The sequence below is a fragment of the Globicephala melas genome, chromosome 5 (assembly GCF_963455315.2).
Source record: "Globicephala melas chromosome 5, mGloMel1.2, whole genome shotgun sequence".
Lineage (NCBI taxonomy): Eukaryota > Metazoa > Chordata > Mammalia > Artiodactyla > Delphinidae > Globicephala > Globicephala melas.
In genome coordinates, this window is record NC_083318.1 from 37,516,946 (window position 1) to 37,534,013 (window position 17,068).

General features: G+C 43.7%; 2 protein-coding genes across 2 annotated transcripts in view; both read left to right on the forward strand.

Moving 5' to 3' along the window:
• TMEM128 (transmembrane protein 128) overlaps positions 1 to 5,445 on the forward strand; it is a 30,215-nt gene extending 24,770 nt beyond the window's left edge. The window contains exon 5 of the mRNA XM_030864210.2: positions 5,309 to 5,445. The gene's annotated coding sequence lies outside the window, so the exon portion shown is untranslated. The remainder of the gene's footprint in view (positions 1 to 5,308) is intronic.
• The window catches only part of OTOP1 (otopetrin 1), a 42,333-nt gene that overhangs the window by 7,501 nt on the left and 17,764 nt on the right, over positions 1 to 17,068 (forward strand). Inside the window, exons 2-4 of the mRNA XM_030864212.2 lie at positions 5,309 to 5,445; positions 10,351 to 10,409; positions 16,608 to 16,738. Of these exons, the coding sequence (XP_030720072.1) occupies positions 5,309 to 5,445; positions 10,351 to 10,409; positions 16,608 to 16,738 (327 nt within the window). The remainder of the gene's footprint in view (positions 1 to 5,308; positions 5,446 to 10,350; positions 10,410 to 16,607; positions 16,739 to 17,068) is intronic.

Sequence of the window (17,068 nt, forward strand, 5' to 3'; positions counted from 1 at the left end):
TTTGAAGCCAGGCAGTCGGTACCTACCTCTATACTCTGTGTACTGTGTTTTTATAGCATAATTGATCTTTATCAATATGCAAGGTGGTATTATAAAACCAAGTTTATCAATTGTGTGATTCAGTTCTTCTGTTTCTGTGTCATATCTTGTGTCTACTAGATCTGTCTAGTTCTGAAATCTTCTACTCTTTTTTTTTAAAGTAGCAGTTAAATATACAAAACAAAAATGATTTTATATGGGCTAGTTGATTATTATATCTTCCTCATACATTATGGGTTTTTCATGTGTAGTGATAAGGGCGGAAGGATTCTTTATCCTGTTTATTACGTTGAACCCTAAATCCCAAGTGGTCTGATATTAATATTGCTGTTCCTTCTTTCTATTCGTTTGCATTGCTACTTCCTCTTTGCCCACCCCTCTATTTTCCACTATTATCACTCAGTTAAAAGTGTGTTTCGTAAAAAGAACATACAGCTAGGTTTTGTTCTTAATTCAATATTCCCATCCCTTAATTAATGCGAGACTTAGATCATTCTAATTGTAATGACTTATATCCCAGACTTTATTATTTCTATTTTTCTTTATGTTGATTATAATGATTTATTTTACATTTTGTTGCCTCATGTGCCTTTTCCACGTTTGCTTTTTGGAGCACTTTGAACATTTCATTGTGTTTTTCTATTCCATTAATGGCTAGATTCCCTTTTCTCATTCTCATAACCAGATACATATTACTCCATTCTTACCTGAAAACAAAACACGCAACATTTCCCCCAGCAAGACACATCGCTTCCCACTCCAAGATCCTCCCACCCACTCTCTATTCCAGTGAGACAAGACCTTTAGAGTATACATTTGTTTCCCTCTTTTCCCCTAGTACCCATCTTTTTACCATGAGAACTTTGAAAGGTTTTTCATCTCTGCTCCCTACTCAGTCATCCCCAATTTTATTCTGTATCACAAGTCTTTATATAGCATGTAAATGACACATTTCCAGACAGTTTATCTTCATCCATTCGGATTTAACCTCTCTTATTTTGCTTTCTTTTCTATTAATCTGTTTATCTACTGGACTATTCACCCATTCACTCATTCATCCATCCATCATCCATCCATCATCCTTCCATCCATCATCCATCCATCCATCCATCCATCATACATTCATTTACACCCTCCCTCCCTTCCTTCTCTCCTTCCTTCCCTTATATGTCCATCTACCTCTTCATTCTGTTGCAAAGTTTGTTGCTCACTATCGTTGCCTCTCCTCTTCGTCTTCTCTCATTGAGAGGACTCTCTCCTAATTCACTGGTTGTTTGGTTAAAGCCCTTTTTCAGGTGAGTTATGTGGATGATATTTTTCTCCCTGTCCTTTTTTGTCTGTTCAACTGCCACCTTCTCAGAGAATCCTTTTCTGAACACCACCGTCAACCTCAGTCCTCTTCCCTGCTTTACTTTCCTTCATGCACTTAGCACTTCCTGACATTTCTTCTATGTTTATTATTTATTTGTTTATTTTTCTGCTTCCCCACTCCATGTTAAACTCATCAAGGACAGGTACTTTATTTTACTGGTATTTTAATATCCCAGGTACCTGGATCATAGTTGAACAACAAATAGTTGTCAAACAATTATATTTGGCATACCTTCAAATATCTTTCTGTCTTTTGCCCTGACAAGTGGGTACCATCTTGGCTGGGAATAGGGCTCTTGAGATGCAGTCCTTTCCTTGCAGTGGACTCTAGCTACTCTTCCACTGGCTTCTGGTTTCCCACGATGCAGATGAGAAGTCTGGTGCCAGCTCATCGCTCTATGTTTTGTGTACTCCACAATTTATGCAACACTATATGTGTGTATTTTTGTTTCTCCAGCAATCTTACTTGTTGACCTTTGAGCCCCTGGCAAAATGCCTCATGCACAGTATGAGTCCCTAAAATATTTGTTGTACAAATAAATGGATGGAAGGATGGATGAAGGAAGGAAGGGCTTTAAGAGCGTGAGAAGGCACGTGATGTGTTTGTTACAACTCTTGAAATGTCAGTGGCAAAGATCAGTGTTTCTCAAGGTGGGGTCCCAGATCACCAGCATCACCCCACCTGTGAACTTGTTAGAGATGCAAATTTGGGGGCCCCACCCCAGATCTCTTGAATCAGAAACTCTGGGGGTGCGGCCCAGCACTCTGTGGTTTAACAAGCCCTCCAGGTGATTCTGTTGCAGTTTGTGAGCCACTGCTGTGGACCAATCTCATTTTATAGATGGGAAAACCGAGGCCGGGAGCATGGAAGTGACCTGTCTGAACTCCCGTGTTCCATTGGTGGCACAGCCAGGTTCCCAGAGTTACGGCCTGTGCCCTTGCCACCCAACCAGGCTGCCTCACCTCATCTTGCTATTTCTCTTTGTAATCAAAACGAACCATGCATTTATCAAACCATTTCAAAGCCCTGGGATTGATTCTCCACTCTTACGAAGTTTCTGATTTCACTGGGGCATTTCCAGGATTTAAGAAAATGTGACTTAGAGTTGTTTCTATAATGCTTTGAGCAATGGAAAGGAGCCAGGCGATTGCATTACTCTTCACTGGAGGCTTCTTAGGCCAGAGCTGTAATATTATAGCTCCCTGTTATGGCTCATGCCCTTCTCTCTTCTCTTGCCATAATTCATGTCAAACACGATCCAGTTTCCTCTGTTCGTGGGAGAGAATGTATGAATGGTGGTTAATGTTGGCCCAGAAGGGGGATTAGGGACTGTAACATCGATCAAGTCCCCACCATCATTATGGTTTTCTTGCTATTTTTTTTCGTTTGGTTACGAGTTTCTTTTTAATGTATTTTGCATATTCCTTCCCAGTCTTATTCATATGCATATTTCTTGTTTGTTTAATTTGTTGTCAATTATGCTGGATGTACCATCAGAGAACTTGCCTTTCTTCACTTCACTAGCACAGCCCTTTTCATGCCACTGCTCTAGACCCCTCCCTATCATTTTGAAAAAATAAACTTTCTATTCTACAGACGAATTGCAAAGATAGTACAGAAAGTTCCTGTATACCTTATGCCCCTTACTTTTATTATTTAGAGCAGGAATTTAGGATCAGAGAACTGAGATTTTTGAGCAGAACAGTAACACTCTTAGATGGATCATTTTGGGGGGAAAACTTCTAGAGGACTTGTGTTGTTTTGGCCAAACTTTGTTGAATGTACGTCCCTTATCAGACCCTGGAATATGCATGAGGTCGGTCCAGTGATTAAACAAGACATAATATTGTCTTCTACTTTCAGCTTGTGAGGCCAATAGTAGAATTTGCTTTATATATATTTAAAACTTTTAAAATTGTGATAAAATAGACATAACGTACAATTTACCAACTTAATCATTTAAGTGTACAGTTCAGTGGTGTTAAGTACATTCATATTGTGAATTCATTACAATTGTAATGTCCAACACTCTTTCATCTTGTAAAACTAAAAGTCTGTATCATTAAATAACTCCCCATTTCCCCCTCACCCCAGCCCCTGGTAGCCACCATGTTGCTTTTTCCCCCTATGAATTGAGCTATTCTAAGGCATCTTCTAGGAGCACAGTCATGCAGCATCTGTCCTTCTGTGACTGGCTTGTTTCACTTGGCATAATGTCCTCAAGGTTCATCCACGGTGTAGCAGGGGTCGGAATGCCTTTCCTTTTTAAAACGGAATCATATTCCATTGCACAGATATGCCACACTTTTTTTAAAAAAAAACAGGGCAATTAAAAAATAAATTTATTTATTTATTAAATATTTATTTATTTATTTTTGGCTGCATTGGGTCTTCGTTGCTGCGCGTGGGCTTTCTCTAGTTGCGGCGAGCAGGGGCTACCCTTTGTTGCAGTGCGCGGGCTTCTCATTGCGGTGGCTTCTGTTGTTGCAGAGCATGGGCTCTAGGTGTGCGGGCTTCAGTAGTTGTGGCACAAGGGCTCAGTAGTTGTGGCTCACGAACTTTGTTGCTCCGCGGCATGTGGGATCTTCCCTGACCAGGGCTTGAACCTCGTCCCCTGCGTTGGCAGGCGGATTCTCAACCACTGCACCACCAGGGAAGTCGCTGCCATGCTTTATCTGTTCATCCATTGATGGACACTTGGGTTGCTTTCACCTTTAGGCTATTGTGAATAATGCTGCCATGAACATGGGTGTACATGCTTTTGTACCTGCTTTTGATCCTCTTGGGTATATTGCTGGACCATGTGGAGTTACTGTTTTTAAATTTTTGAGAAACTGCCGTGCTGTTTTCCATAGCGGCTACACCATTTTACATTCCATCAACAGTGTATAAGGGTTCCAATTTCTCCACATCTTTGCCAGCACTTGTTATTATTTTACTTCTCTCCCCACGCCTTCTCTCCCTCCCTCCCTCTCCCCCTCCCTTCCTTCCTTCCTTTCCTGCCTCCCCTCGCTCCCCTCCCCCTCTCCTTCCCCCCTCCCCCCACCCCTTTTCTTTCTCTTTTTTGGGTAGCAGCCATGCTAATGCACGTGAAGAGGTATTTCTTTTCTTTTTTTTTGGCCATGGCACACAGCATGTGGGATCTTAGTTCCCTGACCAGGGATCGAGCTGCACCCCCTGCAGTGGAAGCATGGAGTCTTAACCACTGGACCACTGGGGAAGTCCCTGAGGTGGTATTTCATAGTGATTTTCATTTCCCTAATGATTAGTGATGTTGAGCATCTTTTCATGTATTAATTATCCATTTACATATGTTCTTTGGAGAAATGTCTGTTCAAGTGCTTTGTTTATTTTTTATTTTTTTTATTAATGGTTAAATTGTAGTTCTGTATAGAGTCTGGACCCTCACACCTTATCAGATATACGAGTTGTGAACATTTTCTCCATTCTGTGGGTTGATAGTGTCCTCTGATGCATAATTTCTTTTCATCTTGATGTAGCCCAAGTTACCTATTTCTTACTTTTGTGGCTTGTGCTTTTGGTGTCATATCCAATAAGTCACTGCCAAATCCAACATTATAAAGGTTTCCCCCTATGTTTTCGTCTAAGATTTTTATAGATTTAGGTTTTACATTTAAGTCTTTGATTCATTTTGAGGTAATTTTTGATATACTGTAAGGTAAGCATCCAGCTTCATTCTTCTGCATGTGGATACCCAGTTTCCTAGCACTAGTGGTTGAAACAAATGTACTTTCCCCATTGAATTGTCTTGGCACTCTTGTCAAAAATCATTTGACCATTTATGTGAAGGTTTAATATAATTTATTTTGAAATGATATTAGTGCATATTAACACTTATATGTGTGTATTTCTACCCTTCCCCCTCCCCCAATTTAGGTAGTATCACGTTGTTTGCAGTCATTACCGTCATCCTGGGATGCCTTAAAATTGGGTACTTCGTTGGATTTTCTGAATGTTTATCAGCCACAGAAGGAGTTTTCCCTGTTACCCATGCGGTACATACTCTGTTGCAGGTAAACCACACGACACTTGTTGCTTGTTCCTTGTTGCCTGGATTCCTGTTAAGTGTATCCCAGGGTATATAAAACAGTCCTTCAGCTGCCTGCACTGTAAAGTGGGACTGTGTCCTCTTGGCCATTTTTGTGGGAATCTTAAGTGGCAGAACTTACACTGATGAAGAATCAGGAAACTCGGCCAAGTCAGAGTCCACCAGAAAAGGCTGTGGGGAATTTTAATGAACAGTTTTATTGAGATATAATTCACATACTCTACAATTCACTGATTTAAAGTGTACATGGTTTAGTATATTCATAGGGTTGTGCTACCATTACCACAGTCCATTTTAGAGCATTTTCATCACCACCAAAAGGAACTTTGTGCCATTACAGTCCCTCCTCTGAGTCACTGAGACCTTTTCTTTGTTCATTTGTTGTTTGCTTACTTGTGGATTAAATTCTTTAGAAATGAATGAGAGGTTCATTCTCAGCCTTGGTCAACTTGGTGTGGGTAAGAAATAAGGATTTGATATATAATTTAAACCTATAGCTTAGAATCAGAAAAATCTCATGTTTGAAAAAAACCTTAGATGGATCTCCAGTGTAGCTTCCATCCTTGGCAGAAATCCCTGGAAATGGCTATCAGAGTTGAGATAACAGTAAAAGTAATAAGTAGTATGTCTATAGGACTTTTGCAAAGTACTTTTCATTTTCACTTCTTGTAATGCTTTCAACAACTCCACGAGAACAACTGTCGGATTGTCACACTAAGGAAGGAGAGGGGACAAATGACTTGCCCTAAGTCACAGCCAAGATGCCATGATTCTTTTTTTTTAATTGAAGTATGGTTGATTTACAACGTTGTGTTAATTTCTGCTGTACCACAAAGTGATTCAGTTATACATATATATATATATATACACATTCTTTATATATATATATACTCACATTCTTTTACAGACACATTGAATACATTCTTTATATATATATACACACACACAATCTTATGCATATATATATATATATTACATTGTCCATGGTTCTTCTCCACAGAAGTCACCCAGAAAGACCATGAACTTGGTCCAGGCATACTGTTATTGCTCAAAATATTTCTGCATTCCCGATTTAGGAACATCCTTCAGGACCAATTTCTCACCTGCGAATGCCAAGGATGCCATTTTTAATCTCAGTCTTTTATAAGAAAGTGGTCTCCGCTCTGCACCCAGGTGACTGCCAGTCAGCTCTTGGTGACCTTACGGTGTTTCTTGAGATCAACACACTCTCACAAGTGAAGCTCTGTGAGAGACGAGACTGACAGCAGTTTGCCTCTGCGGGAGGAACAGGGTGGCAACATCAGTGGAACAGGGTGGCAGCTTCCAGGGAGACTTGTTTGAACGGGTCGCCTTGCGTTTTGAGAGTTGTTGAGGGCTGAATTGTGTCCCCTGCATTCAGATGTTGAAGTCCTAACCTCCAGGACCTCACAATGTGACTGTGTGCAGATAGGGTCTTGACGGCGGTAATTAAGGCTAAATAAGGTCATGAGGGTGGTCCCTAATCCAATAGGACTGGCATCTTTATGAGAAGAGGAGGGAAGGACCCAGACACACAGTGTGAGGATGCTGAAGGGAGGTGGCCATCTGCAGGGCAAGGAGAGGGGCCTCAGGAGGAACCAACCTGCCAATACCTTGATCTCGGACTTACGGCTTCTAGAACTATGGGAAAATTAATTTTGGTTGTTTTAAGCCATCCAGTCTGTGGTACTTTGTTCTGGAAATGCCGGTAAAGGAATATTTATTCCAGGGGCGTCCAATCCTATGATGAAAGTCTTATAATGATGCCAGTGACAACATGGAAAGCCTTAGGGGACCAGAAAGAACTTCCTTCCTCCCTCCCTTCCCCCTTCCCTCCTTCCTCCCCCACCTTCCTCCCTCCTTCCACTCTACTCTCTCTCTCTCTCCCTCCCTCCCTTCCACAGGGGGCAAAACCCTGTGTTCAGTACTGTGAGTCCAGGGTTGAAAAGCTGTGGTCTGTGCCCTGTGGAGGTGTCAGAGCGGGAGACAATCACCAAAACAGACTCTGTCCGCACTGTCAATGCTTTGACATAATCACCCAGAGCGGGTGCCAGGGAGGGCCTCTCACTGGCTTTGGGTACGGGGTGGTTGTCAAGGAGAGAGGGGTGTGGTGTGTCAGACACCATTACAAAGGACATGTGGGGCTGTGAAGTCTCTCCACCAGATGGGGGGAAGATGTGTGGCCCGTGGGGGGTGGTGAGCAGGGGTGACGGGCCCGGACTGGAGCCATGGTTTAATGCAGGGCTTATAAGCATGGACTCTGGTCAGACTACCTGGCTTTGGCTCACACCAGCAGTGTGACCTCGGGCAAATGTGTTAACCTCTCTAGGCCTCATGGGTCTCATCTGTAAAAATGCCTCCTTCACGGGGTCGTTGTGAGGATTAAGGTGCTGTGTGTAGAGCACTTTGCAGTGAGCGTTTGGTCAAGGCTGACAGCCACTTAGCAGCTTCGACTTTACCTTGAGGGCAATGGGGAGCCATTGAAGGTTCTGGGCAGAGGAAGGACCTGGACAGAAGTGAGTTTTCAAAAACTGTTACTTGGTGGGTTGGGGATCTCTTTCTTCCTTATTTAAGGCATTTGGTCAGTAGGTCAATTAATCAATCTTCCTATACCTGTTGGACACTTACTACGTGCATTTGCGACATTAGACGATGGGAGAATACAAAACATTACTTTCTAAAACATACTATTTATTTTTAAATTGTGGTAGAGTACACATACCATAACATTTGCCACCTTAGCCATTTTTATGTGTATGGTTCAGCAGTGTTAAGTATATTCACATTGTTGTGCAACCAATCAGCAGAACTCTTTCATCTTGCAAAGGAAGTTCTGTCCTGTTTAAACGCTAACTCCTGATTCCCACCACCCTTAGCCCCTGGCAACTGCCATTCAACTTTCCATGTCTATGAATTTGACTACTTTCTGTCTCTTTGAATCAGACAAATGGAATCCTACAGGATCTGTCCTTCTGTGACTGGCTTACTTCACTTAGCATAATGTCCTCAAGGTTCATCCATGTCGTAATGTGTCAGAATTTTCTTCCTTGTTAAGGCTGAATACTATTCCGTTGTGTGGCTGGGCCACGTGTTGTGTGGACACTTGGGTTACTTCCATCTTTTGACCATTGTGAATAATGCTGCTGTGGATATGGGTGTACAAATATCTTTTTGAGACCCTGCTTTCAGTTCTTTTGGATTTGTACCCAGAAGTGGGATTGCTGGGTTGTATGGTAATTAAAAAAATATTTATTTAAAAAATATAGTATAGGGCTTCCCTAGTGGTGCAGTGGTTGAGAGTCTGCCTGCCGATGCAGGGGACACGGGTTCGTGCCCCGGTCCGGGAAGATCCCACATGCCGCGGAGCGGCTGGGCCCGTGAGCCGTGGCCGCTGAGCCTGCGCGTCCGGAGCCTGTGCTCCACAACGGGAGAGGCCACAACAGTGAGAGGCCCGCGTACCGCAAAAAAAAAAAAAAAAAAAAGAAGTATAACATTACTGAAAAAATTGAAAAAGAGACTAAAAAAGTGTCTGTAAGCCCATTAACTGAAATATTTGTTGCTGTTTTTATGTGTTCCCTCCATTCTTTGTACTCAAGTGTACATTCTTGGCAAAGTTCTACATGTAAGGTGCAGAATTTACTGTTTTGAGTGTTTCACTTAAAAAATCGTAAACATTTTTTGTGTTGCTATGTAGTCTTTATCAAGGCATCAGATAAGTGGTCCTCTAACTTAGAATTCATAGATAAAAGCTAATTTACTTCAGTGTTTCCCTATTGTTGGGTTGAATGTCCTCTTTACCAGGAGTGACTACCATCTGTTTTTTAAATTGTTAGGTGTTTCGAGAATCAGGCCTGAAAGTGTTTTCCAGAGCAGGATAGTAAATCTTAGGTGAAACGATGTGGAAGAGAGAGTATGTGTAAGTGTAATTTCTTGTGTGTTGTTTGATTTTCTTTTTTATGACACTTAATTGAAAATGAAGGCTAAATGAGACAAATTTATAAAGTGCCCAGCTGTGTTTGGCACGTAGTAGGTGCTCAACATGTGTTTGTGTCTAAATAAGGCCCCACATGCTTCTAGAGCTCAGAAAGTGCCTGGGACAGAGGAGGTGCTCATTCAATGTCCACAAATGAATGAGTTGAGAGCAGAGAGATTTTACTGAAAAGGTACCTGCTCCAGGCACTGTTCTAAGTAGTTGACATGGATTATTCCTATTTCACTGCTCACAGCACCCTCCAAGGTAGGTTCCACTATCATACCCATTTCATAGATGGGAAAACAAACCTGCCCAAGGCCGAGAGAGCCAGGATTTGCACATGGGTCCGATACGGCCCCCATCCTGAGTTGCTTCTAGTGACTGCATGGCCAGGGGCCTGGGCAGCGTATATAACTGAGTGAAATAAAAGACCAGCTTGAACTAATTCTGTTCCTCATTTAAAGCACTCAGAATCTGGTTTCCGGCCACTGACGTAGTAACGGTTCAGTGAATATTTCTCAAATGAAGCCTGATAAGGATGACATAAACACGTGAACAGGGGTTATGGTAGGCAGGCTGCCACTCCCCAAGCCCCACCCCACGGCAGACTCGTCACTATTTCCTCCTAAACCTGGAGGCCTCATCTGATTCTCACGGCAGTGCCCCTGCAGCACTGTTCCCCCCAACCGCCCCGGGAATGGCACTGCCACCTGAGATGAGGATAGTGACTTGCCATTTTGGGGCGGGGGAGGTCACTGCACTGACTTTCCCAAAATTTTTCACACCTTTCCCTTAGGTTTTATAGCTTCTCAAGGGTGCAAATACAGTGATGGCTTTCCCATTGATGTATCTTTCTTTTCTTCCTTTATTTCCATTTAGGTGTACTTTCTTTGGGGGCACGCAAAGGATATCATCCAGTCTTTCAAAACACTGGAAAGGTAAAAATCATGGGTAATTGCTTACGTGTTGAATTTAATGTTCATTTGAAACAAACAAAACTCATCACTGCCATCTTGATTGGGGTTTTTTGGGGGTGGGGTTTGAACTGACTTTATTATTCTGTAAATGTGAATTTTACAAAGCGCTTTATAATGAACGATCACATCTTCTTGTTTGTTTGTAACGGATTTCACCTCCTGAAACGGCTCTGAGCCCACTGCAAGCCCTCGGTTTCCTGGTCACTGGTGGACGTTGTGTCTTCTGAGTTATGATACGGTGTCAGCCGTGGCGAAAAAGCAACAGTCTGGACTCTGCCAACTAGCTTGCTTGGGTTTTAAATGAGACCGAATCTCCTCTCCATCCTGACAAGCAAAGCCTTCATTTGTGGCCTGGGAAGGGGACCCTCTGCTTTGCCCTCTCTGGGACAGCTCTGGAAGTAGGGTGTTGTGGGTTGGATTTCACTTCTGTTGTCTTAGAAACTTCCCCTTTATGAGCTTCAGTTTTTCTCATCTGTAAAATGGAGATAATAGCATAGCCAACCTCTGGGGACTGGATGAAATAACTGATGTAAAGCTTGTTCCTGGCATAGAACAAGGACTCAGTAAGTGTTGGCTCTATTATTATCTCTGATCACCTCTCCCTCGAGATGATTGTGAAGATCAAGGCAGAGAATCTACAGGATAAGAGGGTGAATTACCTAAACGCATGGTATGATTATCATGTAAGAAAGCCTCTGTGCACACATACAGGGGAATCAAGGGATCACTATTTGGTTTCTAGAAAGATCCCTCATCATATAAACTGTCAGTGAGGAACAGAAAAGTCCCCCAGTACCTTTTGAAATGAAATCTGCTATTTAAGAGAGTGACTTATGAAAGACCACTGGTTGGAACTATTTTAACAGACTATTGAATTAGAAATAACTTTCACCAACCTCATTACGCAAAAAGGATCAGCTTCGACAAGGAGTGAGGCATCTATTGAGCTCCTACTGTGTGCAGAGCCTGCTGCCAGGCACTGGTGGTGATATGCAGAGGTAATGGGCTGAGATATCCAGGCATCTGAGCATCATTCCAGGAATGTGCAGCCTGTGCTCTCCCCTGTGCAGCCCCAAGCAGTGGCCTTGGCAGTGATCTTTAACTCCCATCTTAACACGAGAAGCCATGCCTCCTGGCAGAAGGCGCCACTGCTCTGCTTCCAGGGGAGGAGAATGGACAAATGGGGTCCAATGGATAAGTCAGGGACAAATGAAGTCCAGGCCCCGATGACCCAGCAAAGGCAGCTTTAATTGTGCCTTAGGGCAGGACAAAGACTTCCACATCCATCCTCACATTTAATCCAGGCTCTGCCAGGGTAACTATGGTAACTATTCTTCTCTGCATTAAATGGATGTGGCAGGTTAGGGGACTTAGCTGGGTCTCCAGAGTGCAAGTGGCCAGCTGGGGATTCCCATCCAGTTTCTCCCATTTTGTGTGCTGGACCAGGTCACCTGGTCCTCCTTCCATCAGTGAGCCTGGGCTCCACTCGCAGCTTGAGGAGAACACTTGCTGATTTTGTTCTGGGGCATGGGTTTCATTTCATCTATTCCATAGACATTCTTTAAAAAAATGTCACTTTTTTTTTTTCCTGATAAAACTTGTAAGGGTACAGTGTAATTAAAAATCATCATAATGCCACTGTTATGGACTGAATGTTTGTGTCCCCCCCAAATGCATATGTTGAAGCCCTAACCCCCAATGTGATGGTATTAGGTGGTGCCTTTGGGAAGTAGTTAGGTCATTAGGTCCCACTAATTCCCCATGATGGAATTAGTGTTCTTATAGAAGAGGAAGAGACACCAGATCTCCCCCCTCCTCGACCCCTGCACAAAGCGCACCTAGAGGAAAGGCCACGTGAAGACACAGTGACAGGCAGCCATGTGCAAGCCAAGAAGAGAGGCATCACCAGAGACCAACTCTGCTGGCACCTTGCTCTTGGACTTTGAGCCTCTAGAACTGTGAGAAATAAATATCTGTTGCTTTGTTATAGCAACCACAGCTAAGACAGCCGCTACCCAGAGGTCACTACTATTCACACTTTGGTCTGTTTTCTTCCAGTCTTTTTTCAGTGAATAGATATATACATTTTTTTCTTTTTTCCTTTTTACAATTGTGGTCCTGGTGAGGCTCTCTTCCTGACTTTCAGGTGCTGCCTTCTTGCCGTGTCCTCACATGGCCTTTTCTCTGGGCAGGGAGAGAGAGACCTCTCTGGTGTCTCTTCCTCTTCTTATAAGGACACAAGTCCTATTGGATCAGGGCCCCACCCTTATGACCTCATTTAACCTTAATTACCTCCTTATAGCCCATCTCCAAGTACAGTCACATTGGGGGTTAGGGCTTCAACGTATACATTTTGAGGGGCCACAATCCAGTCCATAACACATCTTGTTGGACATCGAATTTTTCTGAAAGTTTTTGTTGTTATATAGTACTGTGATGAACATCTTTGGCTAAAAATATTTTTGAACATCTCTGATTCTTTTCTTTTTTTAAATTATTTTATTGCAGTATAGTTGATTTACAATGTTGTGTTAATTTCTGCTGTCTAGGAAAGTGATTCAGTTGTGTATATTCCTTTTCCATTACAATTTATTGCAGGATATTGAACGTAGTTCCCTATGCTATACAGTAGGACCTTGTTGTTTATCCTCTGGTTATTTTTCTTGAGTTAAATTCCTAGAAGTAGGATTGTGGGGATAAAGGGTGAGATGTTTTCAACAAATGTATATTGGGTAGTTTGACCTACTGGGAACTCCTGGCTGAATGAAATGGGCTTTCCCATTCATAAAGCATTTTCTTTTACATGTGTTACTTATGAGAACCTCTCACAGTAGCCCTGTCAGGGACAGTAGGTATGATCATGATCCCACTTTGAGATGAGGAAACTGAGAAATGAAGTAAATGTCCAAGGTCAGGCAGCTCCCCTGTGCATAGCTGGGCAGGATCTGAATGCTGACTTTAAATCTACTGCTATTTCCATGGCATTGCAGTGGCTGCAGTGGCCAGCAGGGTTTGCTGGGTGAAATCTTTCTCTTTGATTAGTTGACATCACAGTATATTAGATATATTGGGATTAACAAAATATCATTAAAATTATTTTCACCTGTTCCTTTTTACTATTCTTTAAATGTGGCTACTAAGAAATTAAAAATTACATATGTGGCTCACATCAGTGCCTTGCATTACCTTTTGGGGGATAACGCTGTTCTAGGCCATGTACGCAGACATTTCCCAGCAGGATTTTTCATCTGAAAAGGTCCCTATAGGACTGGGGCCTAGTCCTGCCTTGGCCTTGCTTGTTGAGCAATTGGAGACAAGTCTCCTTCTGTCTCTGGGCATCTTTCCTAAACTGGATAGTGAGTGGTTTGAACCAGATATGCTTATAACTTGATTTAGCCTGTTTTTTTTTTTTTTTTTTAAATAGGGCAAAGTGTTAACCATTTTTGAGTTACTACCTTTCAGTTTTTTTTTTTTAATTTATTTTTTTCGTTGCACTGGGTCTTTGTTGTTGCGTGCAGGCTTTCTCTAGTTGTGGTGAGTGGGGTCTACTCTTCGTTGTGGTGCATGGGCTTCTCATCACGGTGGCTTCTCTTGTTGCGGAGCATGGGCTCTAGGCACATGGGCTTCAGTAGTTGTGGCACGCGGACTCAGTAGTTGTGGCTTGTGGGCTCTAGAGCGCAGGTTCAGCAGTTGTGGCTCACGGGCCTAGCCGCTCCGCGGCATGTGGGATCTTCCTTGACCAGGGCTCGCACCCGTGTCCCCTGCATTGGCAGGCGAATTCTTAACCACTGCGCCACCAGGGAAATCCCACCTTTCGGTTTTAGATTTAGATGTCTCTAGAAAAATTGGGAGGTTTGATAATCCAAAATGTGCATGACAACAAAGAGCTAGAGCCAAGTTGGGATTGTTCCCTCCAGATGGGGGTGTGTATGGCTGCTCAGTTAGCTACAGTCCCCAGCACTCCCTAATGTTATCCCAGGCCTGCTTTAGTCATTGACATTTCTTGCCATGCCCTGGAGTTTTCAAAACTTCCCTCTCCTGGACTTACCCTTTTTTCTGATCTTTCGAGCCAATATTCCACTATCCATGCTTTTAGTACATACAAGGACTTTTCTCCTGGTGTGAGAATTCCTCTTACTGGTTTGAGTCCTTTTCTTTTCTCAAGAGTGAAGTTTTGAGGAGCAGCAGTTCTGAAAAAAGACCTGGAAACATAAATTGAGATTAGAGAATGGCTCACAGAACCCTTCTTTATTGTGGTCTGGGGTTATTGGATCCAAGTGTGAGAAAGGCAGCTTGGCATGAGGAAACGCCTGCCTTTAGTTGGTAAGACAATTTCCAGATCAAATCAACAGGAGGCTGCCAGCTCGCAGGGAGCGTTTGTGGCAGAACAGCCAGCAGCTGTGGGCGGCATTAGTATTACCTGCTCAGGTTCAGTGGACCTGGGATGAGACAACGCCATTTGGACCAGGAAAGAGGAGAAGAAAGGGGAGCTGTGTGCATTATAAGTAAAAGAAAAGCCAGCCAGCCGGAGGCAAACAGCATTGTCTGCATTTGTCAAAGGCTCTATACAATGCCTCCCAGATGTCCCGGGGAAGGCTGGCCACAATCTATAGCAACTGGGCAAGCATGAGGGGCAAGCAGATGGGCAAACAGCTGACTCAGACACCCCCAGGCGGCTGTTTCCTTCCCCACTTGTGCCTCGACACTGGGAAGTTGCCAAAGGAAGCTGGAGTTCAAATGAGGAAAGACTTTGCTTGCGGTTGCTCGTGGGAACCCCAGGGGGTCATCTGGGGTTAAAACTCAGAGGAGAGGCAAGGTCAGGGTTGAGGACCCAACTGTACCATTCTTCCTGTAGGGAGATTATGGACAAGGGTGCTCTTGGTTACATGGGGAGGGGGCTCACGTCCTCTGGGCCTCTGCTCTCCAACTGAGAAGTGATCAGTTGCACACAGGTTTCAAGGAATTCCTCTCTCAAATCACCTGGACTTGCTGCACCTGCTCCCTGCAAGGCCCATTGTTAAGCACCCTGGAAGCTACCAAAGTGAGTACATCTTAAACTGGCAGCCATGGGGAATCTTTGGAGGTTTTGAAACAGACAGTGGCTCCATTGGAACCATATTGCCCCAGATCCCTCCTCTGTTCTCCAGAGTCCAGAGTCCACCCTCCATGTCATTTCTTTTCTTCTTCTTTAGGAGGCACTGTGGTCAGAGGCAAGGACAGAACTCTGAGGTCAGACTAGAACAGCCTTGTCGCTTCCTAACTTTCAAACCCCAAATGCAGCTACGTATTCTATTTGTAAATAATATGGCCTAATTCCTGAACCTATCCGAGACTCCAGCAGCTCAACAGTGTCGTCACAGAGCAGGATCTTTCTGTGTTTCCACTCTGCCACCCTCACTGGATGAGGGTTTCATCCCATGCTTGTTGCTTCATGGTCACAAGATAGCTGCCAAAACTCCAGCCTTCATGTCTGTATTGAAGCCTGGGAAAATGGGGGAGAAGAAGAAGAAGTAGGCTTTTCTCATTCTGATCTCTTCCATCAAGAAAGCAAAAGCTTTTCAGTAGTGCCCAGTAGACCTCGTCTCACATCCTACTGGCCACAGTGGCCATGCTTAACTTCAAGGGAGGCCAGATGGTGAGCTTCTGGTTGGTTTTGGTGTCTTTAGAAGTAAGTGGTAAGACAGAGGGCGTGGATAATGATCATTGGGTCGGCAACCCAACAGTAAAGGCGTACCCAGTTCTCCAGATTTCCAAAGTAGCCCTTTCATCTTTCCTTCATTGTTCTATTCCCTTTTGGAAGAAAGGGTTTGAGGTATGGTGGGGTAGGTTGCCCGTTTTTAGTAAATTTCCATCCCTGTATCCCTGCTTCCAAGACCCAGATTTTTATTTGTTTTGTTTTGTCCCGTAGACAATGAGTTGAGTACTGGCAGGTTCAAGATTAAGGCAGGATGCCAAGGCTGTGGTTTTGGAAGGTCCCATGGAACTGCCAGACAGGGGACCCTCAGGCCCAGAGCCTGAGCTGCCAGATGAAATCACAATCACTGCTAAGAAGGAAGCTTGTGTGTGTGCCCGTGTCCATGTGTGCAATGTCTCCATCTCACCTCACGGGGCTAGGAGCTTCCCAGGGCTGCTCAGCAAGTGGGTCCTTGTGTTTTTCAGGTTTGGGGTGATCCACTCAGTGTTCACCAACCTGCTTCTTTGGGCGAACAGCATCCTGAATGAGTCAAAGCACCAACTTAACGAGCACAAGGAACGGCTCATCACCCTGGGCTTCGGGAACATAACAATAGGTGAGTGGTAAGAGTTGCCCAGCTGCCATCTTGGAACAGCTTGGAAACCTGCAGAGACCAGAATGTCCATAGATGGAGGTATGGGTTTCAAAGACCTGCAGGGTCCACCCAATTCAACATCGGCCAGACAATCCTCTGTTGTTGAAAACCTTTCAAAACCTCCTAAGTCTCTCATCCTGCTTCCATAAGTAGGGTGCGCTGAGCATAATTAAAGGTTTCTTCAGTGACTCAGGGACTTGTCAGATCCAGGGTCATCATTCTGATCACCATTTCTCATGGTCCAGTTTGGTATGGAAATGAATGTCTTTGTTTACAGCCTTGGAAGACTGG